Genomic DNA, 25,967 nt, shown 5'->3' with positions numbered 1-25,967 from the left:
TGTCTAATTACGTTGTTCTCTGGTTGAATTTGATGGACGTACTGTATGTCTTTTATCAACCCAAATAAATATGTAACTATGTTATTAGCAGCTGTGAATAGACTGCAGAAGAGCTCTGCTTAGGCAGCTCTACCCATACAGTAAACACTAAGGCTTAACCCTTTCAGTGCTCCCTGCAAATGGAAACCAAGTTATAACTTCAGGTTTTTTTTTTTAGGATTTCCATAAATTGCAATGAAGATTTTTTTTTTTTCTTATAAAGCATAGGTGTCAAACTCGGGCCCGTGGCACCATAAAATTTGGCCCGCCAGTAGTTTCAGTCTTTAATATTGAATTTGGCCCGCCACTGCAACTCTTTTTCTCTATTCCGCCCTCTTGCCTGCATGCCTGCCCGCCCATTCACTTGCCCGCCTGCTTGCCTTTATTATTATTATTATTATTATTTATTGTATTTATAAAGCGCCAACATATTATGCAGCGCTGAACATTAATTTAGGTTACAGACAATATTCCTTGCCTTTCCTATTTACCTTCCATAGCATAGCCACGCTCTATCACTCCCTTTCTCTGCCCACTGTGACATCTGAAGACTGACAGGCCTATGGAAAAATGGCGTCCAATGTCCAGCACTGGAGTCTCTTTGTGTCTCCAGTGCTGGGCTCCGGGCACCATTTTCCTGTAGCCCTGCACTGCCTGTCAGCAGAGGAGATTTGCAGCCAGACTTGCTGGTTTGAAGATTGGTGAGCAACACACTAGACCAAGAGAGGAGTCTCCTGCCAGGTGAGTAAATTGTTTTGTTCTCTGTCAGGTGCCCCTATTGACACCAGGGAGATTGGGGGGCACTATCTGGGGCAGGGGGTGGGGGAGAGAGACAGCAAATATTATAGGGGAACTCTGCCACATATTTTATGGGGGAAACACTGCCTTAAAACTTTTGTAACGGGGGAAATGCTGGCTTACATGTTTTTATTTACATGTTTGGGAAATTGCTGCTAATAATTTAAGTTTTGGGGAAACACTGATGCTGCATTATGTTTATAATGCATCAGTCACTCCCAGACCTTGGGCTCTCCCTTCAGCACTCCCCCTCCAGCATCAAACAGTGGCAGCAGGCGGCGGGCAGAAACACATACGTCGATCCACCGCGGAGGTCCAATCTCTAAGTCCCTTATGCTACTTCCTGTTTACACAGGAAGTAGTGTTGAGCACTTAGAGAGCAGAACCTAAGGTGCATGGAACGCATTAAGGTATTTGTTCCTTCCTGCCTGCTGCCACTGATTGATGCTGGAGGGGGAGCACTGAGGGGAGAGCACAAGGTGACGGACGGTGGGGAGTGTGTGTCCCCCCGCCGATGTGTGGCCAATGCTCTCCCCTCACGCTGCGACCCCTCCTGCCCTTCAAAACGTCCCTAGGCAGGCCCCAGAGGCGCCCTGCCAAACCCCCCCCTTCCACACACATGGCTGAAAGGTTTGCAGCCCCTATTGTTATGCCACTGACAACGTGTGTATCTTACAAAAATGTGTGTTTTAATGGAAATGCTGCTGCGCTATGTCTATTTCAGAGGAAACACTGTTGCATTATTATTTTTCAGAGGAAACGTATCCGCGCTATGTTTGTTTTGGGAGAAACGTTGTCACATTATGTGTATTTTGGAGGAAATGATGCCCCATTATGTGAATTTTGGGGTAAACGATGCCGCATTATGTGTATTTTGGATGAAAGGATGTTGCACTGTGTATTTTGTAAAAACTGCTGTCACATTATGTGTATTATGGAACAAACAAATTTAAGATTCCTTTGTGGACCATTTGTTAAAAAGTTTTGCCCACCCCATTGCATTGTAAAGTAAAAAAAAGGTTGAAATTTTAACCATTTTTTAATAAATATGACTGCTGGCCCTCAACTTGGTCTTAGTTTATAATTTTGGCCCCCTGTCTATTTGAGTTTGACACCCATGTCATAAAGGTTATCATGCTGTGGTTAATCGTTTAGAGCAGTGAGGAAGTTCTGAGTTTATTTCCACTTTAAAAGCAAATCCCACCTTTGTGGAACTTACCACCTTATCAGCAAGCTGGGCTATGGACGCATATCATGAGATAGCAGCCAGTGGGAAAAGTATGATTTGACTATAATATTTTAGCTCAGCCTTATGGCCCATACTCACTGGGCACCTTTTCTTCTCTGTCGCTAGCACACGGGAGCGTGCGCGCGACAGTTCGGCGTACACAAGCGGAAGAGGGACCAGCGGTGCGACGGAAGCTGTCGCCGACGTTCTTCCTCCCTCCGCCGGAAGCTCCGTGTTCTTTATGGAGGTTGCTGTCGCTAGTCCGCATACACCCGCGGACTAGCAACAGTTGCGGCGGCAACTGTCGCCAGGCGATTGACCGCGCCAATCGCCTGGTGACAGCAGCGACAAGCGACGGTTCGGGGTGCGCGCCCGTGCAACGCCTCATACTCACGGGCGACAATTGTAGCCCGTGAGTATGGGCCATTACTCAGTGAGAGGGGAGGCTGTTTGCTTCAGGTGGCCCCATGATTGTTGTTTGCTGTGGGGATCCAGATGTAGCACCCAGGCCCGGATTTACATCACAAGAGCCTATAGGCATAGATCTCCTGGCACCTTAGACTTCTACCTTCATACACCTACAAACCCCGCCGAACCACTTCTCCCTTACTTCTCTTGCCCATCATAGCTACAGGCGTCCTTTAGCATTAGATAGCCAGAGGTAGCCTCAGTAGTAAGCATCTAGATCTAAGATGGCGCCGGGTGCGGTCGCCACGGCCACAGGGCTCCGGTCTTTTTTTTCTTTTAATTTTTCCCACCTGCTCTCAGTAACATCCGCCGCCCGCCTGAGGTGAGATGCAGAGGCCCTAGGCGTGCGCCGCAGGCTGGCATCGTCTGCTCTGCCGCCGAGGAGCTGACCCCAGTGCATGCTCTCTGGCACATGGCCCGTTCCTCCGTCCGCCGTGACCTGGGAGTGAGGAGGACGCGCTTTGACTCCACCGGCCCGATTTCCGCATTCCGGCGGGCTGATGAGTCGGGCCAGCCACTGCGCTAGTTGCCAGGAGACCAGGACGCCGCATGAGGGGTGCACCGGAGATCGAGAGGACAGCCGGATGTCGGTGCCCTCCATTGACCCATCCGCTCACTGTGAGCACATCTGCTGCTGCAGCCCCGCAGCCATACCATCCGCATCTCACCAGCGCCGCATCTTCGTCGGAGAGCTGCTCCCTCTGGGCACAGTCAGAACACCACAGGGCCGATCGGCTGAGGCGGCCACCGCCACCCACGTGGAGCGACCAGGGGACCAGGCAGGCACTGAGTCCTTCACCACCGCTGCCTGGAAGCCACCTCGGGCACATTCAGGATGCCTCCCCATCTGACCACAACAATCCAGGAGGCACATAGCTGCTGCCCTGACCAGCCTGGGCCTGATCAGCTGAGCAGCTGCCGCAATCCACGTGGAGCAACCACCACCACTGGGCCCCCTCTGCCCGCAACCACCAGCATAAGAACTCTGGACCACCTCGGATCAAGCACATGGTGACTGATTATCGGACTGTACCAGGGGCTTTTAATCTGTTCAACCAAAAGGTCCCTGCCTCTGCCTCTCTCCTTGGTTCTCTCTCTTTCCTCATTCTCTCTTTATCTCTGCTGTCCACCTCCATTTTTTCCCCCTCAGTTTCCTCTCTACTTTTCGTGGACAATCGGAGTACCTGTCTCGTTGGAGCGTGTCGCTGTGTAGCGTCCAGTGCCGAAAATGGCAGCGCTCAGATCAGCTCTCAGGCTGCTCCTCCAGCCCCACTCTTTTCTGTTCCTGCTATCAGTGTATGTTTTTGCTCTGTTTGTATTACGTTAACTGTACGTTTATGCTGTAATGCTCTCTGTCTTTGCTTTTATTTTGCTTTTACTGTTTATACGTATGTACCATGCTTAACTGTATACGACCTTGCTCTGCTTAATTGTACGCACAAGCTGTAATGCTGTCCTATGTGTGCTTGTCCCATGTCTATGTATGTACCATGCTTAACCGTGCTCTTTTCTGTTTTTCATCAACGACCCTGTATGCGCCAAAACCAATTCCGGGTACAATCCACCGTTGTACTTGGCGAAATAAATTCTGATTCTGATTCTGATTCTAGTGGTGCCCCAACTGAAGGGAGATCTCATCAGTGGAATGCCAAGGGCTGGGTGAGTAACCACTTATTTACGCTCTGCTCAGGACTCTGCATAGAGAAGGAAGGAGGGAGGCGCTCAGGGAGGGGAGTGAGCAGCCTTTCCAACATCAGGCGCCTGTAGACATGTGCCTACAGTGCCTTATGGTAAATCTGGCCCTGGTAGCACCCATTGTGCAATTAGCATCACCAGTGATGAGCGAAAATGCAGATATTCTTTTCACATTCATTTTCATGAAAATAATGAAAAACTCAACTTTCGAGCAAAAATTCCACAGAAAATAATTGTGTAATGTTTATGATTTTTCATATTTTTCACTCTAAAAAACATGGGTTTTGCACTTTTCGCTATATAAAATACCTACTTTTTTGTGTCAGAAAGAAAAATTCATTTTCTTTCACCATATTGCGATAATACAATGTATTTTCGCAAATATTTTTTCAAAATCGAAAATAGCATTTTCGATGCAAAAATGACTTTGGTGAAAATGTGCAAACTCTGAATATCACTAGTATAAGGAGCACCTCGTAACCTGAAAGCAAAAATTGTTTCTTATATGAAAGTGCAGGTGCTTTTTCCTATTCTGACTGAGTGTATTTTCTGTTATTTTATAAAGACAACGCAACATTAAACAGAAGCTGTGCAGCTCAACTCAGCTTTTTCCCATCTGAAATTCGGTTAGAGCAATAGTCTAATGTAGCTCAGTCTAGCCTGACTGCTGCTGCCTCCCATGTAATAATTCCTTAGCCCCTCCCTTCTAGAGACTCAAGCTGACAGCATGAGTCATCAGTAGGCAGGGCTGAGGAATGATCACATGAGAGTCAGCAGCAGTCAGGCTAGATTAAGCTGCGCTTTCACTTTTACAATTGGCTGTATTAGGGACAGAGAGGTTATCATGGTAAGACACACTTTTGTTTCATGATATAACTGTGGATTCATTTTCATGAATTCACTACAGGGCCAATATAAAGCTAAATCCATTGGATAAAATTATTATCTAATTGATATCAACTTTTGCAACACTTTTTTTTTCTTCTTTGTGATCTGCTTTGAACATTGAGAAACTGTACACGTTAAGTTAATTTTTTGTATGTTTTCTGTGAATTCCATGTTTAGGCAAACAACAACTTTCAAATATGACCTATTTTTAAAGTGGACCTGAACTCTTGCACAGGACAGAAGGAAAGCAGAGAGAAATGTACCCTGTTATGTATTGAGAGAGTTAGCCTGTCTAATTCCCCCTCATCTGTGACTAATTACAACTGTAATTTGCTCTCTCAGATTTATCAGCTGTTTGTCTCGGCAGAGCAGCTAATTTGCAAACACAGGATGTTAACACTATGCCTGCTTCCGTGAAAGCAGGAAGTAGTCACACTGCAGATTTATTGCAGGATTTGTACCAGCTTTAACAAAGAAATGTTTTTTCTTTAACCACTTGAGGACCGTGGGCGTACACCCCCCTAGTGACCAGGCTATTTTTTTTTTCAATTTAGGCCACTGCAGCTTTAAGGCCTCGCTGCAGGGCCGTACAACTCAGAACTCAAGTGATCCCCGCCCCCCTTTTCTCCCCACCAACAGAGCTTTCTGTTGGTGGGCTCTGATCGCTCCTAGAGTCTTTATTTTATTTTTTTTCTGCCATAGTGACAGCGGTGTTGCTGGGGGACAGCGATCATCGCTGGGAGACTGATGACAGAGCGGAGCTCCGTCATTCAAGCGGAGATGCGCGTGCATCCGCGCATGCGATCTCCTGCAAATCCCCGCCCCAGGACTTGACGCCAATTATGTTATGTGGTGCTGGAGCTGCTGCCGCGTTCACGCCAATTGGCGTCACGCAGTCATTAGGTAGTTAAAGGTTATTATGCTGTTGCTTATCGTTTAGAGCAGAGAGGAAGTTCTAAGTCCACGTCTGCTTTAACACACTGAGAATCCTAGTTAATAGCTTTCATAAATGAATGGTCAAAGAGTCAAACTGAACAACCCCCCTGTTCCCTTCTGCAGACAAAGATCAGCAGAACAAGGAAAAGTTACTCCGAGCCATCGAGAAATTCAAGAAGGAGCTCCAAGAGGCCCAGGCTTCCTCTCGTCACAGTTCACAAATCAATTTCCCTGAACAAAGCAAGGTTAGTAATGATTTCTTTACCTCCGGTGCTGCTCACACCATGCCAAGTGCTAGAACTAGGGCTATAGAATGGATCTTCAGGAATTCGTCCACTTACAGAAAACAGGACATGGTCAGGTTAGTAGAATTAAGGTACATACACACGGCATACAAATATCTTCAGCTGCGAGGCAGGAACTAAAGACAGAAGATTGCAGCGTGCAGTTTTGAGCGACAATTCGCACCAGCAACAATTATACGCATGCGATAGCAAACTGAGCGATCTCACAACGGAAGCAGTCTGCCATGGACTTGTAAAGTGATCATCGTCGCCTGCTTCCAAGCTCTCAACAAGCTGTCCATCTTTAAGACATTCGTACACACAGCACAACAACTCTAAATTGCACAACGGTTTGCACTACAAAAGTTGTGCGTGATCAGACGGTTTGATCTCTTGTGCTAGGGCTTGTCGCGCGCTGCGTACTCACGGAGCAATTGTTGCACAAACCGTTCCCCGTCTCCTGTTTTGAGAGACATTTCTATACCGCGTATTTATGAGCCTTTAGGACATAAGTAGCACATGATAGTCAGTTGCAGGAAGACAGGCTTGGCATCATGTTGTAATCATGGTACAAGCAGAAGGTCAAGGCTGGATGTGGTCAGGGTACAAGCAGAAGGCCAAGGCTGGATATGGTCAGGGTACAAGCAGAAGGCCAAGGCTGGACATGGTCAGGGTACAAGCAGAAGGCCAAGGCTGGACATGGTCAGGATACAAGCAGAAGGCCAAAGCTGGACATGGTCAGGGTACAAGCAGAAGGCCAAGGCTGGACATTGTCAGGATACAAGCAGAAGGCCAAAGCTGGACATGGTCAGGGTACAAGCAGAAGGCCAAGGCTGGACATGGTCAGGGAACAAGCAGAAGGCCAAGGCTGGACATGGTCAGGGTACAAGCAGAAGGCCAAGGCTGGACATGGTCAGGGTACAAGCAAAAGGTCAAGGCTGGACATGGCCAGAGTACAAGCAGAAGGTCAGGGCTGGACATGGTCAGGTTACAAGCAGAAGGTCAGGGCTGGGCATGGTCAGGTTACAAGCAGAAGGTCAGGGCTGGCAGTGGACTGGATTTGGTCAGGGTGCAAACAGAAGGTCATGGCTGATAGCTGACTGGATGTGATCATGATGGGGGGGGGGGGGGGGTTAGTGTGGATTAGCAGACAGGTTGGTGTTTGGCTAGTCTGAGGAGTTAGGGCCAGAGTGGGTCAGTTGGGGAATGGGCTGTTAATATTTAAAATGCTGAGAAATCTGAGCCTGAGACATTTTGTCTGAATTAAGCCTTCAAGAAATATATTCCAGGTACATGAAGGTCAAATGGCTACAATGGGCCAATCTACAAACACATGGAGGATGCAGTCACCATCCCCAACTGCATGGGAGCTCCTGCACTGGAAAGAGATAGACACCCAATACCAGGGTGACCTGGTGGTCCCCAAAGGACCTCATACCAGCCAAAAGTTTCCAGAGAAAAAGCCCTACAATGATCCCCAGAAACAGACCTACAGTGGAGACCTTCTAGATAAACACTCTGCGCACTTTACAAATGTCAAACCAAGATTACTGAAGAAGTCTGCCAGCTCTTTCCTTTCCAAGTACCGGTACTACAAGGCTCCCGCCAAGAAGAAGAAAGGACCGTCTCCTCAGACTGATCAACATTCCACGGCTCATTTCAGAAAAACATACAGGTGAGACATGAGCATGAATTTCACAAAAACGTAATTTTGCATCGTATTTCTCAATTATGATGTAAGATTATAGGAAAAATCATAATTAATTTCATATGTAAACCTAATCAGGATGCGTAATTTCACATAATTTTGTGTCATCTTTAGTGGTTAAAAGCAACATGCTGTTGTCACCAAAATTGCTACGAATGTTAAAGGGAGGAGTGGGAACAGGTCAAAAAAATTTTTTTCAACAAGTATTTTTGGGATAATCGATTTTGAAGATGCAAAGTAAAAATGTTTTTTTAAACTCACCTTAGCTTAGCTATTAACCACTAAATTTGGCACAAAATTACAGTAAGTTTTGCGTAATTACGAATGGATTATGCAAAATCAATTGAATGTCCAAATCGTAATTTGGTATGGCTCTAATTGTCAAAAAATTACGGGAAAGTTCTCATCATCGTAATTGGCAAATTACGATCATCGCTAATAGTCATGATGAGGTAGCCTTCAAAGGCGTGAGTAGAACATTTTATTAAAACAACTAGATAAACTGGTGATGTACCTCAAGGCACACTTTTCTCACAGCTACCAAAAACGTAATCAAAATAGGAAACCACTGTTTTTGTCATTTTATCCAAACTTTACTTCATGTTTAACTGTCACAAGCCTGAACATTTTAATCAGAGCATATGAGCACAAGATGCATCATCCGAAGCTGCCTGCAGGGCCGGATTTAGGCCAAGGCCGCCTAGGCCAAGGCCTAGGGCACCACATGAGCAAGGGCACCTGTAAGGAAACGCGGAAAAGCCGCCGTCTCTCAAGGTGAGGCGGCTCTTTCCGCGTCCAGCAGGGCGTCGCAACGCGGAAAAACCGCCGCATGCCGCTTAGGCAGAGCGGCAGAATCCGCATTGGGAACGGCGGAATCCGCATTGAAAACGGCGGAATCCGCATTGGAAGCGGCCCCCACACGTGGTGCTCAAGATACATTGCAAGACAGTTCTGGTGTGGCTGGGACTGATAGTCCACCAGGATTCAGAGTGACGCGCGCGCGCACAGAGACAGAGCTTATATAACAGCCAGAAGTAGTCAGCTGACCAGGCTGGTCAGCTGACATTTTCCACAACTTTCATTGGTCCAGCAATTAGGAAGGTCCTGGAAAGGTCCTTGAGTATATATACTGCTGGCTGTTCACTTGTTCCTTGTCTGGCGTGCGATCACATACGTGGGAGCACTCAGATCCGTAGTCAGATCCGCAACTGTGCCGGGACCAGCTGGAGCTGTAATCCTACACTTAGCTAGATTCTGTTGATAGCTAAAGTACTAGTTTGATTGTGATTATCTGTTATGACCCTTTGCCTGTCTCGACTATCCTCCTGTACTCTGATCTTGTACCTCGATATCTCTGATACTCTGTTGCCGAACCCTGGCTCGTCCTAGACCCTGCTTCTGTCTCCTGATTTTGTACCTTGATATATCTGATACCCTGTTGCCAAACCTTGCCTGTACTTCGACTCTGCTTTTGCCTCCTGATTTTGTACCTTATCTGTCCGTGTGTATCGACCTGGCTTGTCCGACCTCGAGAACCGACCTCATTATTGGAGGCGGTTCCCCGTCCTGTCAGTGGCATCTCCTCCTGAGTGTCACTTTCAGACTAACCTTCCTACTATCAGTCTGACTCCTCCCGTCTTGGAGAGTCCAGATCTGCGGAAGGAATCAGCGCAGTACTTCCGACTGCGCTGAGGCTTGTTACTGTTACACCAAAACACTACACTCTACTCAGGTGAACAGAGGTTAGCTAGTATATTGGATTATCGGTGAGACTGCAGATCACTTATAATCTGGTATACGTCTGTATTCCCCGTGATACTGCAGATCACCGGTAATCAGACCTCTCTGTGCTTCACCAATCGTTACAGCACCAAAGCAGCAGGCTAAACTTATGCAGCATTTGCAAGCTTGCACATGCTGCAATTAAGGGAAATCAGTAGAGCGCCTGACCGCGTTACTCTGGTGCCAGCGGCCTGTGCAGCGGCCATCTTGCTTTCTGTGCACATTTGCATTGTGGCCCGCTGGACTTGGGCAGCATTGGAGACGGAAAGGAAGAGGAAGCTTCTGCACTGGAGACGATCGGAGAAATAAGTCACACAGATGGCTGCTGCTGTGTGAAGGCGAGTTGGCTACCTATACTGAAAGGGGGTGAGTGGGAAAAGGAGGGATAAAGGGAGTCACCTGGCTACCTATACTGGAGGGAAAAGGGGGAGGTGTCATATGGCTGCCTATAATAAAGAGGCAGCCATCAGGTTAACTATACTAGAGGGGAGGGGTCATCTGGCTACCTATACTGGAGGGGGGCGGATGGTGACAGTGGCCTTGGGCGGTAAAGAGTACATATCCGGCCCTGGCTGCCTGCACAGGAATATGTACGCCAAAATGATCACTAGTTCCAAAGAGACTGTCTATGGAAACATTATGCAAATAATCACTTTTCTTACAAAAGTTTGCCCCGCCTCTTTGAACCAACTTTTTGCTCCTTAGTCTGTATGCGGACGAATTGGTGCTACTTTCCTACGGTAACTTGGTATGTACAACACTTAAAGGGAATCTGAAGTGAGAGGGATATGAAGGCTGACATTTAATTGCTTTTAAACAATGCAGATTGCCTGGCTGTCCTGCTGAATCTCTGTATCTAACCATGGAACATGCTACACTGGGGCATGCTGGAGCACTGCCCCCCACCCCGGGAATCGCTGTACCCCTCTGAGTGCCTCCCCTGCTCAGTAACATATCATTAACTGTTTTCAGCCTCCAGCAGCATACAGTGAACAGGATAGGGTCTGTAAAAAACTCTTCAAATTATGTCAGTCTGAGTCTATGTACGTGTTAAAGTGAACCTCCAGACTAAAAATTGACTCAGCAGCACTGAAAAGGCCTGGTGTTTCTTTAACAGTTTCACAGCATCAGAACTTTGTTTCTCTTATACAAGCCTCATTTTTAGCTGCACAGAAGAAAACTGCCCGGGCTTTTTCCCCTGATGCTGTGCAAAGCATGATGAGATTTCTGATGTTGTTGTTCTCGTTTTGCTGCTTTGGTGCAATTTTTTTTTTTACATTTTGAATTTGACATTTGAAGCCTAGTGTGTGCAGCTGGGAGGGTCAATCAGGACACAGGACAGTTGGAACTGCGTCTCCTGCTCCTTGTCACCTCCTTTCAACCAAAAAGATGGCTGGCCCCCATGACAAAGATGGCAGCCCCCATGAATCACAAACATTTGCCTGTTTTTTTTAAAACAGGGTGGGTAAAAAAGTATATTACCTCTCTATTCTAATTAACATAACTAATGTAACTTAATGACAGTATGTTTGTTTAGGCTGAAGTTCCCCTTTAAGTAAACCAAGGGTCTTATCTATTTGACATAAATACCTCACAATCCTTGCAAGATCCCAGTGTCTTCTTTGTGCATTTTTTTCAGTTTCATTGAATCCTATCATCTCATGGGTGTTGTTCATGACGATTGTTTACACTTACTGGACAGTTTTACAATCTGCATCACTGACAGACATTGGACTACATTGTCTGACTGTACCTTAAAGTGCAATGCAAATGCAGGAAATAAAATAAACATGCAAAGATGCAAAGGCAGGATGTGTAGATGGAAGGAAGGATAATGCATAAAGCTCAAATGCAAAAAAAACAAACAAACCAGCAGCATAACAAATCACTAAAAAAAACCAGCAACTGTCTACACTGTTTCTATGAAAATTAAGTTTTGTTTTAAGTTCTACTTTAACATCCATACACAAAAAAAAGGTTGTTTTCTCTTCTGTGAAGTTTATAAAAGAGTCGGATACTTTTACAAGGACACTCATTTTTGCATTCAGTGATCAAAATGTTATTTATCGCAGTTTATGTGTCGCTGTCAGTCGTCAAGACTATACAAAAGTTTGGCCTTGCGAGCGGCAAATAAAACTGATTTCTGAGCCTTTATTGGTCACAGTTTTATTGATCCATAGAAGTTAAAGTTTTACCGGTTATTGCTGACCCAACCCGAGGCCAGGCTGTCAGATGATATATTTCACTTTTATATCGTTCTAACTGAAATTTTAATGTATTTGCTTTTAAAGGTTTTTTCTTTCTAGCACTTATTGCTGTTGCGTTCCAGAATAACAAAAACTGGGTTATAACACAACAACAGGAAGCCTGGACAAGGCCAAACCCCCACTACCTACAGGGAGGAGGAGCCAGAAGCAGTGAGCAATGCAGTGCTGAACTAGACAGCTTTGACTTTGCTATATATTTCTTTGTCTAATTAAAGGACCTCTGTCACGAAAATCTTAAAAGTTAAAATACATGTTAACATATACAAATAAGAAGTACGTTTCTTCCGGAGTTAAATGAGCCATAAATTACTTTTCTCCTATGTTGCTGTCACTTAGAGTAAGTAGTAGAAATCTGACATTACTGACAGATTTTGGACTAGCCCATCTTCTCATAGGGGGTTCTTAGGGTTTTCTTCATTTTTAAAAGCACTTAGTGAATGGCAGTTGCTCCGTCCAACTGCCAAAAAAGTGTACGGTGAGCAGGGAGGCTGGCCAGCATCTTTGTATAAATCTTTTTCAGGGAGTGTCTTTATAAAGAATACAGGCCGTGCTGAGAATCCCCTATGGAGAGATGGGCTAGCCCAAAACCTGTTGGTAATGTCAGATTTCTACTACCTACTGTAAATGACAGCAACATAGGAGAAAAGTCATTTATGGCTCATTTTACTCTGGAAAATATGCACTTTTTATTTGTATGTGTATTAAATTTTAATATTTCCGCGACAGTTTCTCTTTAAAGCTAATGGGAATTGAATTTATATGTTTTTTACACTAATACATGTATTTGTAGCAAATAAAAAACCTGATGCCTTACATTTGTTTTCGCCGCTCCCCGTCTCCTCGTTCTGGTAATTTAGCCGCATTATATTATCCTCCGGTATTCAAGATGGCTGCTGACCTTTTCTTTCTCTTCCGGGTCAGCAGCCTCTCTTGTATCCCAAGATGCCGAGCGAAGACAAGACGTCAAGACGTGCGCGCTCTGTGAGGGAGACCACAGAGCCGCGCATTGTAATGAATGCGGAAAGGAGGGGCGGGGAAAGGGGGTAGGGAAGCCAAAAATGCCTCCTGCCTCCTCATGAACAAGCGCTTTGAGTCCTATGGGAGAAAAGCGCTATAGAAATGTTATTGTATTATTATTGTATTGTATTGTATGAACAAAGAGTTTTTCGACCGAAACGGTCAAATACAATAACGGGCGATTTCAGAGCAATGAGGATGAAACTGAGGGGTTAAGTGGGCACAAAAGAAGTGAAAAAAAGTAAGCTGAATTGTCCTCTATTCAAATGAATTGTAATAAACCGGTTCCCATTCACTTTAAGGCCGGTTTTACACCTGACCAATGCGTTTTTGCGGTGCAATGCTCCGCCCCCATCGCATTGCACCGCAACACACAAAATGTCATTGATATGACCCTGCGGCAGAGTGCGCGGACAAGGTCATATGCATACAATCAAGAAGAGAGACCTGCACACAGGCTTATTCAGGAACAATGGTGGTTCTTGTAGGAGACAAAAAAGACACAGAAAGCCCGATCTGGTGTAATAACGTCAGATCACTGTGAAGTATATGTAGATAAAGATGATATACTCACAAAATTGGGTTGACCAAAAAGCAACCACTCAAGCAGGTGGGGAGAGAACGTCCCCACCCGACCTTGTTTCTGGTGGAAGGGGTGGTCGCAGCTCCAAATAGAAAGAAAGGAAAGCCCGCTTGGGGGTCATCCAGGATTATGGGTAACTCGGTGGAGGTTGGAGACACCTTTAGTAGGGATGATCGGAAAGAGCAAATTCCATTCCGCCAGAATTCGCTGACTCTGCCAGCGCTAAATTCCGTCGCTATGACATTTCCGCTGGAATTCCGCATTCTAGCGGAAAAATTAAAGTAATCGCAAATGAGACCTTGTTTATGCTAAATGGTAGCCCATAGCACCTGTTGGCTGTTCCCCTGGTCCTTTTTCTCCCTTCCTTACTCCTTCCTGCCTCCCTGTCTTGTCTTCCAGGGAATTGTAGGATGTCAAAAGCCAGCTCACATACATTGGCCAGGAATCGAACCCAGGTCTGAGTGCTTGGAAGGCAGCTCTCCTCACCGCTATACCACCACCAACACTACATGCTGAAGCCAGCCTAGCATGTACCATTATGATATATCTAAGAGAAAAAGAGCATGCTTAGGGATTTGTAGGATGTCAAAAGCCAACTCACATACATTGGCCAGGAATGGAACCCAGGCCTACTGCTTGGAAGGCAGCTCTCCTCACCATTATACCACCAACACTACACACTACAATGCTACATGCTGAAGCCAGCCTAGCATGTACCATTGTGATATACCCAAGAGAAAAATTTGCTTACTTAGGGAATTGCAGGATGAGAGAGAGAGAGTTTTCTCTTGGGTATATCACAATGGTAAATGCTAGGCTGGCTTCAGCATGTAGCATTGTAGTGTTGGTGGTATAATGGTTAGGATAGCTGCCTTCCAAGCGGTAGGCCTGGGTTCGATTCCTGGCCAATGTATGTGAGCTGGCTTTTGACATCCTACAAATCCCTAAGGAAGCTCATATTTCTCTTGGATATATCATAATGGTACATGCTAGGCTGGCTTCAGCATGTAGTGTTGGTGGAGGTATAGCGGTGAGAAGAGCTGCCTTCCAAGCACTAGACCTGGGTTCGATTTTTGGCCAATGTATGTAAGCTGGCTTTTGACATCCTACAATTCCCTGGAAGACAAGACAGGAGGAGGGAGGAAGAGAGGAAAGTTTGGGTGGAATTTGTAAGGCTGTCGAGCAGAAATTCTTATTTTTAGGCAGAAAAAATTTGCATTCCGCGGAATTCCACATTTTTCTGCGTAAATTCCGCCATAGCGATATAGCAATTCTATTCCGTTGGAACCGAATCGCGGAAATCTTAATTCCGCGGAAGTCAAGGACCATCCCTAGCCTTTAGTAACACAAGCTGTATCTTATGCTGGATAGCAATGGACTAGGGTAGAAAAGGTACCAGTATTCCTACCTTAAAGGAGAACTGTAGTGAGAGGTATATGGAGGCTGCCATATTGATTTCATTTTAAGCTATACCAGTTGCCTGGCAGCCCTGCTGATCTATTTGGCTGCAGTAGGGTGAATCACACCAGAAACAAGCATGCAGCTAATCTTGTCAGATCTTACAAAAATGTCAAACACCAGATCTGCTGCATGCTTGTTCAGGGTCTAGGGCTAAAAGTATTGGAGGCAGAGGATCTGCAGGATAGCCAGGTAGCTGGTATTGCTTAAAAGGAAATCAATATGGTAGCCTCCATATACCTTTCACTACAGTTCTCCTTTAAAGAAGTGACATTTGCATTCAAGGTTATGTATGGTGAAAGCTTCTCAAATTGTATTATGTACACTCACATTGGGTTTTTTATGCGTTTTAATAAGAAAAAGAGGAATAAAATAGATAAAACACATTATTTCTCAGTTTTAACAATTCCAGTTTAAAGATAAAAGCGCTATTGTAGATTTAAAAAAAACAAAACATTTCAATTCATTTCCACTGTTTAGTACAAAACTTAATTTACATTCCTGTCACAATTTATGGTGAAGATATTTGATTTTGAAATAATGCTACAGTGTGTATTGTTCACTATGAACTGAGAAAATAAAAGTATTTTTAATGGTAAAAATCAATCTCATTAGCTCAGGGAACCTATATTCCCATTCACCAATTAGTGCTGCAGCAGATAGTGCCGGAGGTGGGCACAGGAGCAATGCCCAACCATACACAGCTGTGCTTCAGCTACAAGACGTGTATCTATGTCCTCGTGGCTTAGGTGAAGTCACAGAGGATGTAGATATACTGTAGTGGTGGAAAAGGTAGTTAAAGAGAATCTGTAAGGAAAAAAGTGCCCCTGTGGTAGCGCTGGGCAAACTACGGCCCACCAACAGGTGGCTGGATTCCCGTCCTTCCCCCCCTCCCTCCCTGTGAAATTGCACACGGGCAGCAGGGAATTTGAAACTCACCTCGCTCACGGAAGTCCCACGTCGCATCTCCATGGCAACAGGACGCCACGTCAGGAAGAGCCAGCTTGTAATATGCTGGCACGTTCTGACGTTATATCATGTGACAGACTGTTGCCATGGAGAAGCCTCTGGATCCTAACGAGACTTCCGTCATCCTCCTTTGTGGCCCCGATCCAGCGCTGGCTCCCACGAAGGAATGCGTGCAGGTGCTTTAGCGCATGCAGCACGTGCCGAAATTTACCTTAGGGATCTAGTGCAGGCGTAGAACCATTCTCCCTCTTGGGCAACGGTGGAAAGAGCCAAGCCTGATTGGGTCCGCTCTACTGCGCAGGCGTAAGACGCTTGCACCTGTGCTGTAGAGCGGACCTGATCCAGCTCGGCTATCTCCGCTGATGCCCGCTGGGGAAGCTGCCGGTACTGCGCCTGCGCCGCTGGATCACAAAGCTAAATATTGCCATCTGCTGCTGCCCGGAAGTGCCAGCGCTGGATCCGTGCTGCACAGGAGCGTTCGGGGGATTCTCATTAGGATCCAGCTTCCTACTCCCGAAGTAAGTACCCCCCAGGGGCTGTTTTTTTTCTTACAGGTTCTCTTTAAAGCTCAGCTTTGTGAGCGGCTTAACATGTTGTAGGCTCTGAGGCACCATGCCCAAGTGCCTGCTGGGAAATCCAGGCCTGACTCACCCACCAATGCTAGCAGCTGTGGAAAGATCAGAGGAAGATCGACAGAACACTCAGTATAATAAATAGATTTGTTCTGTCTGGAACTCGACAAATGTAATGAAGAAATCTGATGAATTGCAGCATCTTGGTTATGCTTCGTATCAGTAATGCTAATGTAACGAGAGGAGCATTAATGCGATTTGTTTTTTCTGTTTCATTAATTAAACAGGTCCCTGGAAGACAGTAATCATCTTCTGGAAAATGTTATTCCCGCGCCGCAAGCGGTAAGCAGGACTCTGTCTCCCGGCACGCAGGCCTCTATGGCTGTAAATCACGGGAAGTAATATTTCCCCGTGGTCCATATTTTGATGTATTTTATTGGGCTTGTCCCGGTGATGGGGCCCAGGGGAGGCCGGGGCTCAGGAGTCAGCGGGGGCCAGCACAGGCATATATCTCATAAAAGTCTCATTTTAATACAGTACGGGGCTAGATGGTTGCAGTCGCAGCCAATCCTCTGTTACGGCGAACCCTGGAAAATACTAATTCTGTTCACAAACCCTCCGACTAGAAGCCCAGAAAACGGGAGGACGACTTTGCTTCTCCCCTTCCCCCCTCTGCCCCCCCCCCCCCCAATGGCCTATAGGTCCCTGATGTCCTTTGTGCTAAACTCAAACACATTTTGACCAAAACATTAATTTCCTAATCCTATTAAGAATCCTCTAGCCTAGCGTGTGCACACGGTTTAAGGGCCTGTACACACTGCTGCGCTTGTGCTGCGTTTTTTTAAATAAATCGATTGTTCAAAAGACCTTGTGATTAAAAATCGCATGTAGTTTTAAATGCGTGGCGCAAGCGCAGCAGTGTGTACAAGTCATGTTTTTAAAAACCCTTTTCATAGGCCCTCAACTCTAAGGGCCCTTTTCCACTACAGCGTTTGAGATTGCTGAATCGCAAACCGCTAGCGATTTTCAAATCGCTACGGTTTGCTTTTTAACATAGGAATCGCGGTAGGTCATTTCCACTACCGCGTTTCGTTTTTTGCTTAATCGCGATTGCGCCACAGAGCGATTATTGCCGCGATTTTGCTATGCAGTGCATAGCATAGCAAAATCGTGATCGCAAACGCCGGGCAAATTTGTTACTTTGCTGAGTCGCAATCGCTCAGCGCGAACGCTAGGGATTGCTAATGGAAAAGGGCCCTTAAAGAGGAACTCCAGTGAACATTTTACTGTTGGCAGGTGATGTAGCTGCTGCATGGTTTTTGGCAGTTTGAAACAGCTGTAAACAGCTATTTCCCACAATGCAACAAGGTTCACAGACAGGAAACTGCCAAAAGTTCGAACTTTTCTTGTGGGAGGGGTTTCACCACAATATCAGCCATACAGCGCCCCCTGATGGTCTGTTTGTGAAAAGGAATAGATTTCTCATGTAAAAGGGGGTATCAGCTACTGATTGGGATAAAGTCCAATTTTTGGTCGGAGTTTCTCTTTAACCACTTTACCCCCCGCGGTACGAATTTCTCCATCCCTTTTTCCCCCCCTAAAAAACCAGGGACGGAGAAATCCGTACCTTCCGTGCTACCGCCGCTGTCCGCGCTCCCGCCACTCGTGCGCGCGCTCCCGCCGCTCGTGCACGCCGCCGCCCGCTCGCCCAGAGATCAATGAACGGGAAAATCCATTCCCGTTCGTTTATCTAAGCCCCCGCAATGATCCGCTGCTTCTATTAGAAACAGCGCGATCATTGTAATTTATCCAGCCTCGTACTGCTTCCTGTAAGCGTCCTTCCGGACGCTTACAGGTCGCATGTAAACAAACACACTGTGGCCATCTTGTGGCCAAATAGTAAAACTACACCCTAAAGCATTTTACATATACAAACACATTCGTTTTACACAATAAATTAACTCATAACCTCCCACACTCCCCAATTATTTTTTTTTGTAATAAAAAAAAAAAAAATACAATAAAAAAAAACAAAAACATAAATAGTTACCTTAGGGACTGAACTTTTTAAATATTTATGTCAAGAGGGTATTACACTGTTACTTTATAAACTACGGGCTTGTAATTAGGGATGGATGCAAAACTGAAAAAAATTCACCTTTATTTCCAAATAAAATATTGGCGCCAAACATTGTGATAGGGACATAATTTAAACGGTTTTATAACCGGGACAAATGGGCAAATACATTTCATGGGTTTTAATTACAGTAGCATGCATTATTTAAAAACTATAATGGCCGAAAACTGAAAAATAATAATTTTTTCCCACATTTTTTCCTATTTTCCCATTAAAACACATTTAGAATAAAATAATTCTTGGCATAATGTCCCACCTAAAGAAAGCCTAATTGGTGGCGAAAAAAACAAGATATAGTTCATTTCATTGCGATAAGTAATAATAAAGTTATAGACGAATGAATCGAAGGAGCGCTGAAAGGTGAAAATTGCTCTGGTGTTCAAGGGGTAAAACCCCTCAGTGGTGAAGTGGCTAAGGCCCCGTTTAGGCCTCGTTCACATCAGGGCCGTTTCTGTGCGCTTTCCACAGCGCACTGCCCTGTGCGTTCAGCAAGGTATTGATTTTTCCATGTAACTAAATGTAGCTGGTTCACATCTATGCGCTGCGCTGAGCAGCGTTACAGAAACGTAGTGTTGCAGGCATTTCTGTGCGTTGAGCTGTAAAGCGCCCAGCAATGCAAGTGAATGGGTCCGCTTTTTTAGCGCATAGAAGCGCGTACAAGCGCATTGAAGCGCATCCGTTTTTTACCCCTAATTGGAGAAAAAAATACATTTAAAAACAAAAACAAAGTTTTATTGACAACTGCTGCTGCTACAGTAAGCAAAACGTGCTTTAAAGAAGCGCAGCGCAACGCACAGAAACGCGGACTAAAGCGCGCACAAGCGCATGCGTTTTTTACCATGCGCTTTAACACGTTTTTTTCAGCGCAACAGATGTGAACGAGGCCTTACACTTAATCAGTTGCTCTCAGTTATAACTGAAAGAAAACTGATTTTCAAATTAATGCCCACGTTTTCCTATGGCACCTTTCACACTTAACACGTTTTAACTGAAATCTTCCCAATGAACTGCTATGGAAAAAAACGCGTACCAATGTGCACTAACGCATACTAACTGATTAAGTGTAAACGGGACCTTACTGTACTCTTGTTACTTAGAACCTAATGCAGGAAGTGCCTTAATATGTTTCTTAACCCATTCAGGTTCCGTGGTTTTCATGAGAGAAATGTTCACCTCCCATTCATTAGCCTATAACTTTATCACTACTTATCACAATGAACTGATCTATATCTTGTTTTTTCCGCCACCAATTAGGCTTTCTTTGGGGGGTACATTTTGCTAAGAGCCACTTTACTGTAAACGCATTTTAACAGGAAGAATAAGAAAAAATGGAAAAATTCATTATTTCTCAGTTTTCAGCCATTATAGTTTTAAAATAATACATGCCTCCATAATTAAAACTCACGTATTGTATATGCCCATATGTCCCGGTTATTACACCGTTAAAATTATGTCCCTATCACAATGTATGGCGACAATATTTTATTTGGAAATAAAGGTGCATTTTTTTCCATTTTGCATCTATCACTATTAACAAGTTTAAAATAAAAAAAATCTAGAAATATTTCATCTTTACATTGATATTTAAAAAGTTTAGACCCTTAGGTAAATATTTACATGTTTTTTTATAGTAAACATTTTATTTGGGTAGTTTTGGGAGGGTGGGGGGTAAACAATAGATTTATAATGTAAATGTGTGTTCATTTTAATTTATTTTTATTTTCAGTTGTAGTATTACTTTTTGGCCACAAGATGGCGGCCATGAGTTTGTTTACATGACGTCACTCTAAGCGTAACACACGCTTAGAGTGGCGCATCGGGGAGGGAACGGGCAGAAAAGGCGCAGCTTCTGAGAGAAGCTGTCGCTTTTTCAGCGGGGGAGAGGAATCAGTGATCGGGCACCATAGCCCGATACATTGATTCCTTGGCTACCGAATCTGCAGCCGGGAGTGCGCGTGCACGCGCGCGATCGGCCGCGGGGGCGCGCGGTAGCGCACATGGTTCCTGGACGTAGTTTCTACGTCCAGGAACCAAAATAGGTTAAAGAGGAACTGTAGTGAAAATAACATCATTACTAAAATTGCTTATTTTTACATTATTCATTTATAGATTATGTAGTCAGCGTTTGCCCATTGTAAAATCTTTCCTCTTCCTGATTTCCATTCTGAAATGTATCACTGGTGGTGACATCTTTAGTTCTGCCAGGTGATCTGTACAGAATGTTTGTTATTGAGAGTTCTATGCATAGTGGGAGATATTGCTTGCTTGGCAGTTGGAACAACTGTTATTTCCCACAATGCAATGAGGTTCACAGGCAGCAAACTGTCAGGACCATGGTCATGACATCACACTGTGGGAGAAGTTTCACCACAATATCAGCCATATAGATGTCCCTGATGATTTGTGTGAGAAAAGGTAACGTTTTCTCGTTAGAAAAGGGGTATCAGCTACTGAATGGAATGAAGTTCAATCCTTGGTTAAAGTTCCTCTTTAAAGGCAATATCGTTTAAAAATGTCTTTTTTTTTTCCTCCGTGGAAATTTTCTTTAAGTTAATAAGAATTCACTTTATAATTTCACATTTATTGATACAATAACTGTTATCATTACAGGGGTTGGAGAATCATCATTCAGAACTTCTTCAAAGGTAAGTTTATTTTCTTAATTTCTCTTGTGAAAAAAAGCCCAATTCAATAATTTAAAAAAAAAATCTCTAAAAATCTATCGCCTTAATAGAAAACCTAGGCCTTCTGCCTCATTGGTAAAAAAAATGATTTAAAGAGAAAATCACCCTTTTTTTAGCCAGTCTTGTTAAGCACTAATGGTTTAGCTGAAACGCCGCTATCCCGCGGCAAAACGAGGCTTTAATCACCCCTTCCTGTTGGAGGCAGAGCTTTAACCACTTCAGGACCACAGTCTTTTCGCCCCTTAAGGACCAGAGCCTTTTTCTCCATTCAGACCACTGCAGCTTTCACGGTTTATTGCTCGCTCATACAACCTACCACCTAAATGAATTTTACCTCCTTTTCTTGTCACTAATACAGCTTTCTTTTGGTGCTATTTGATTGCTCCTGCGATTTTTACTTTTTATTATATTCAGCAAAAAAGACATGAATTTTGGCAAAAAAATGATTTTTTTAACTTTCTGTGCTGACATTTTTCAAATAAAGTAAAATTTCTGTATACATGCAGCGCGAAAAATGTGGACAAACATGTTTTTGATAAAAAAAAAAAACCCATTCAGTGTATATTTATTGGTTTGGGTAAAAGTTATAGCGTTTACAAACTATGGTGCAAAAAGTGAATTTTCCCATTTTCAAGCATCTCTGACTTTTCTGCGCACCTGTCAGGTTTCATGAGGGGCTAAAATTCCAGGATAGTACAAATACCCCCCAAATGACCCCATTTTGGAAAGAAGACATCCCAAAGTATTCAGTGAGAGGCATGGTGAGTTCATAGAAGATTTTATTTTTTGTCACAAGTTAGCGGAAAATGACACTTTCTGACAAAAAAAAGAAAAAAAAAAAAGTTTCCATTTCTTCTAACTTGCGACAAAAAAAATGAAATCTCCCACGGACTCACTATGCTCCTCTCTGAATACCTTGAAGTGTCTACTTTCCAAAATGGGGTCATTTGTGGGGTGTGTTCACTGTCCTGGCATTTTGGGGGGTGCCTAATTGTAAGCACCCCTGTAAAGCCTAAAGATGCTCATTGGACTTTTGGCCCCTTAGCGCAGTTAGGCTGCAAAAAAGTGCCACACATGTGGTATTGCCGTACTCAGGAGAAGTAGTATAATGTGTTTTGGGGTGTATTTTTACACATACCCATGCTGGGTGGGAGAAATATCTCCATAAATGACAATTGTTTTATTTTTTTTACACACAATTGTCTATTTATAGAAATATTTCTCCCACTCAGCATGGGTATGTGGAAAAATACACCCCAAAACACATTATACTACTTCTCCTGAGTACGGCAATACCACATGTGTGGCACTTTTTTGCACCCTAACTGCGCTAAGGGGCCCAAAGTTCAATGAGTACCTTTAGGATTTCACAGGTCATTTTGAGAAATTTCGTTTCAAGACTACTCCTCACGGTTTAGGGCCCCTAAAATGCCAGGACAGTATAGGAACCCCACAAATTACCCCATTTTAGAAAGAAGACACCCCAAGGTATTCCGTTAGGAGGATGGTGAGTTCATAGAAGATTTTTTTTTTTTGTCACAAGTTAGCGGAAATTGATTTTAATTGTTTTTTTTCACAAAGTGTCATTTTCCGCTAACTTGTGACAAAAAATAAAATCTTCTATGAACTCACCATACTCCTAACGGAATACCTTGGGGTGTCTTCTTTCTAAAATGGGGTCATTTGTGGGGTTCCTATACTGCCCTGGCATTTTAGGGGCCCTAAACCGTGAGGAGTAGTCTTGAAACCAAATGTCGCAAAATGACCTGTGAAATCCTAAAGGTACTCATTGGACTTTGGGCCTCTTAGCGCACTTAGGGTGCAAAAAAGTGCCACACATGTGGTACCGCCGTACTCAGGAGAAGTAGTATAATGTGTTTTGGGGTGTATTTTTACACATACCCATGCTGGGTGGGAGAAATATCTCTGTAAATGACAATTGTTTGATTTTTTTTACACACAATTGTCCTTTTACAGAGATATTTCTCCCACCCAGCATGGGTATGTGTAAAAATACACCCCAAAACACAATATACTACTTCTTCTGAGTACGGCGATACCACATGTGTGACACTTTTTTGCAACCTAGGTGCGCTAAGGGGCCTAACGTCCTATTCACAGGTCATTTTGAGGCCTTTGGATTCTAGACTACTGCTCACGGTTTAGGGCCCCTAAAATGCCAGGGCAGTATAGGAACCCCACAAGTGACCCCATTTTAGAAAGAAGACACCCCTAGGTATTCTGTTAGGAGTATGGTGAGTTCATAGAAGATTTTTTTTTTGTCACAAGTTAGCGGAAAATGACACTTTGTGAAAAAAAAAAACAATACATATCAATTTCCGCTAACTTGTGACAAAAAATAAAATCTTCAATGAACTCATCATACACCTAACAGAATACCTTGGGGTGTCTTCTTTCTAAAATGGGGTCACTTGTGGGGTTCCTATACTGCCCTGGCATTTTAGGGGCCCTAAAACGTGAGGAGTAGTCTTGAACCCAAATGTCTCAAAATGACCTGTGAAACCCTAAATGTACTCATTGGACTTTGGGCCCCTTAGCACAGTTAGGCTGCAAAAAAGTGTCACACATGTGGTATCGCCGTACTCAGAAGAAGTAGTATAATGTGTTTTGTGATGTATTTTTACATATAACCATGCTGGGTGGGAGAAATATCTCTGTAAATGACACATTTTTGATTGTTTTTACACACAATTGTCCATTTACAGAGAGATTTCTCCCACCCAGCATGGGTATGTGTAAAAATACACCACAAAACACATTATACTACTTCTCCTGAGTATGGCGATACCACATGTGTGACACTTTTTTGCAGCCTAGGTGCGCTAAGGGGCCCAGCGTCCTATTCACAGGTCATTTTGAGGCATTTGTTTTCTAGACTACTCCTCACGGTTTAGGGCCCCTAAAATGCCAGGGCAGTATAGGAACCCCACAAGTGACCCCATTTTAGAAAGAAGACACCCCAAGGTATTCCGTTAGGGGTATGGTGAGTTCATAGAAGATTTTATTTTTTGTCACAAGTTAGTGAAAAATGACACTTTGTGAAAAAAACAATAAAAATCTTATTTCCGCTAACTTTTGACAAAAAATAAAATCTTCTATGAACTCATCATACACCTAACAGAATACCTTGGGGTGTCTTCTTTCTAAAATGGGGTCACTTGTGGGGTTCCTATACTGCCCTGGCATTTTACGGGCCCAAAACTGTGAGTAGTCTGGAAACCAAATTTCTCAAAATGACTGATCAGGGGTATAAGCATCTGCAAATTTTGATGACAGGTGGTCTATGAGGGGGCAAATTTTGTGGAACCGGTCATAAGCAGGGTGGCCTCTTAGATGACAGGATGTTTTGGGCCTGATCTGATGGATAGGAGTGCTAGGGGGTGACAGGAGGTGATTGATGGGTGTCTCAGGGGGCGGTTAGAGGGGAAAATAGATGCAATCAATGCACTGGGGAGGTGATCGGAAGGGGGTCTGAGGGGGACCTGAGGGTTTGGCCGAGTGATCAGGAGCCCACACGGGGCAATTTAGGGCCTGATCTGATGGGAAGGTGTGCTAGGGGGTGACAGGAGGTGATTGATGGGTGTCTCAAGGTGTGATTAGAGGGGGGAAATAGATGCAAGCAATGCACTAGCGAGGTGATCAGGGCTGGGGTCAGAGGACGTTCTGAGGTGTGGGCGGGTGATTGGGTGCCCGAAAGGGGCAGATTAGGGTCTAATCTGATGGGTAACCATGACAGGTGGTGATAGGGGGTGATTGATGGGTAATTAGTGGGTGTTTAGAGGAGAGAAGAGATGTAAACACTGCACTTGGGAGGTGATCTGATGTCGGATCTGCGGGCGATCTATTGGTGTGGGTGCGTGATCAGATTGCCCGCAAGGGGCAGGTTAGGGGCTGATTGATGGGTGGCAGTGACAGGGGGTGATTGATGGGTGGCAGTGACAGGGGGTGATTGATAGGTGATTGACAGGTGACCAGTGGGTTATTACAGGGAATAACAGATGTAAATATTGCACTGGCGAATTGATAAAGGGGGGTCTGAGGGCAATCTGAGCGTGTGGGCGGGTGATTGGGTGCCCGCAAGGGGTAGATTAGGGTCTAATCTGATGGGTAACAGTGACAGGTGGTGATAGGGGGTGATTGATAGGTGATTGATGGGTAATTAGTGGGTGTTTAGAGGAGAGAAGAGATGTAAACACTGCACTTGGGAGGTGATCTGATGTCGGATCTGCGGGCGATCTATTGGTGTGGGTGGGTGATCAGATTGCCCGCAAGGGGCAGGTTAGGGGCTGATTGATGGGTGGCAGTGACAGGGGGTGATTGATGGGTGGCAGTGACAGGGGGTGATTGATAGGTGATTGACAGGTGATCAGTGGGTTATTACAGGGAATAACAGATGTAAATATTGCACTGGCGAATTGATAAGGGGGGGTCTG

The 25,967-nt window shown here is 44.5% G+C and overlaps 1 protein-coding gene across 1 annotated transcript in view; it reads left to right on the top strand.

The window, feature by feature from the left end:
- Window positions 1-25,967, top strand: part of LOC137504866 (spermatogenesis-associated protein 7 homolog) — a 220,918-nt gene that overhangs the window by 143,586 nt on the left and 51,365 nt on the right. The window contains exons 5-6 of the mRNA XM_068233460.1: window positions 6,176-6,297; window positions 7,626-8,011. Coding sequence (XP_068089561.1) covers window positions 6,176-6,297; window positions 7,626-8,011 — 508 coding nt within the window. The remainder of the gene's footprint in view (window positions 1-6,175; window positions 6,298-7,625; window positions 8,012-25,967) is intronic.

Source organism: Hyperolius riggenbachi, chromosome 4, assembly GCF_040937935.1.
Source record: "Hyperolius riggenbachi isolate aHypRig1 chromosome 4, aHypRig1.pri, whole genome shotgun sequence".
NCBI classification, from domain to species: Eukaryota; Metazoa; Chordata; class Amphibia; order Anura; family Hyperoliidae; genus Hyperolius; species Hyperolius riggenbachi.
The sequence above is the reverse complement of the archived record's forward strand: the minus strand, read 5'-3'. Positions and strand labels throughout refer to the sequence as shown.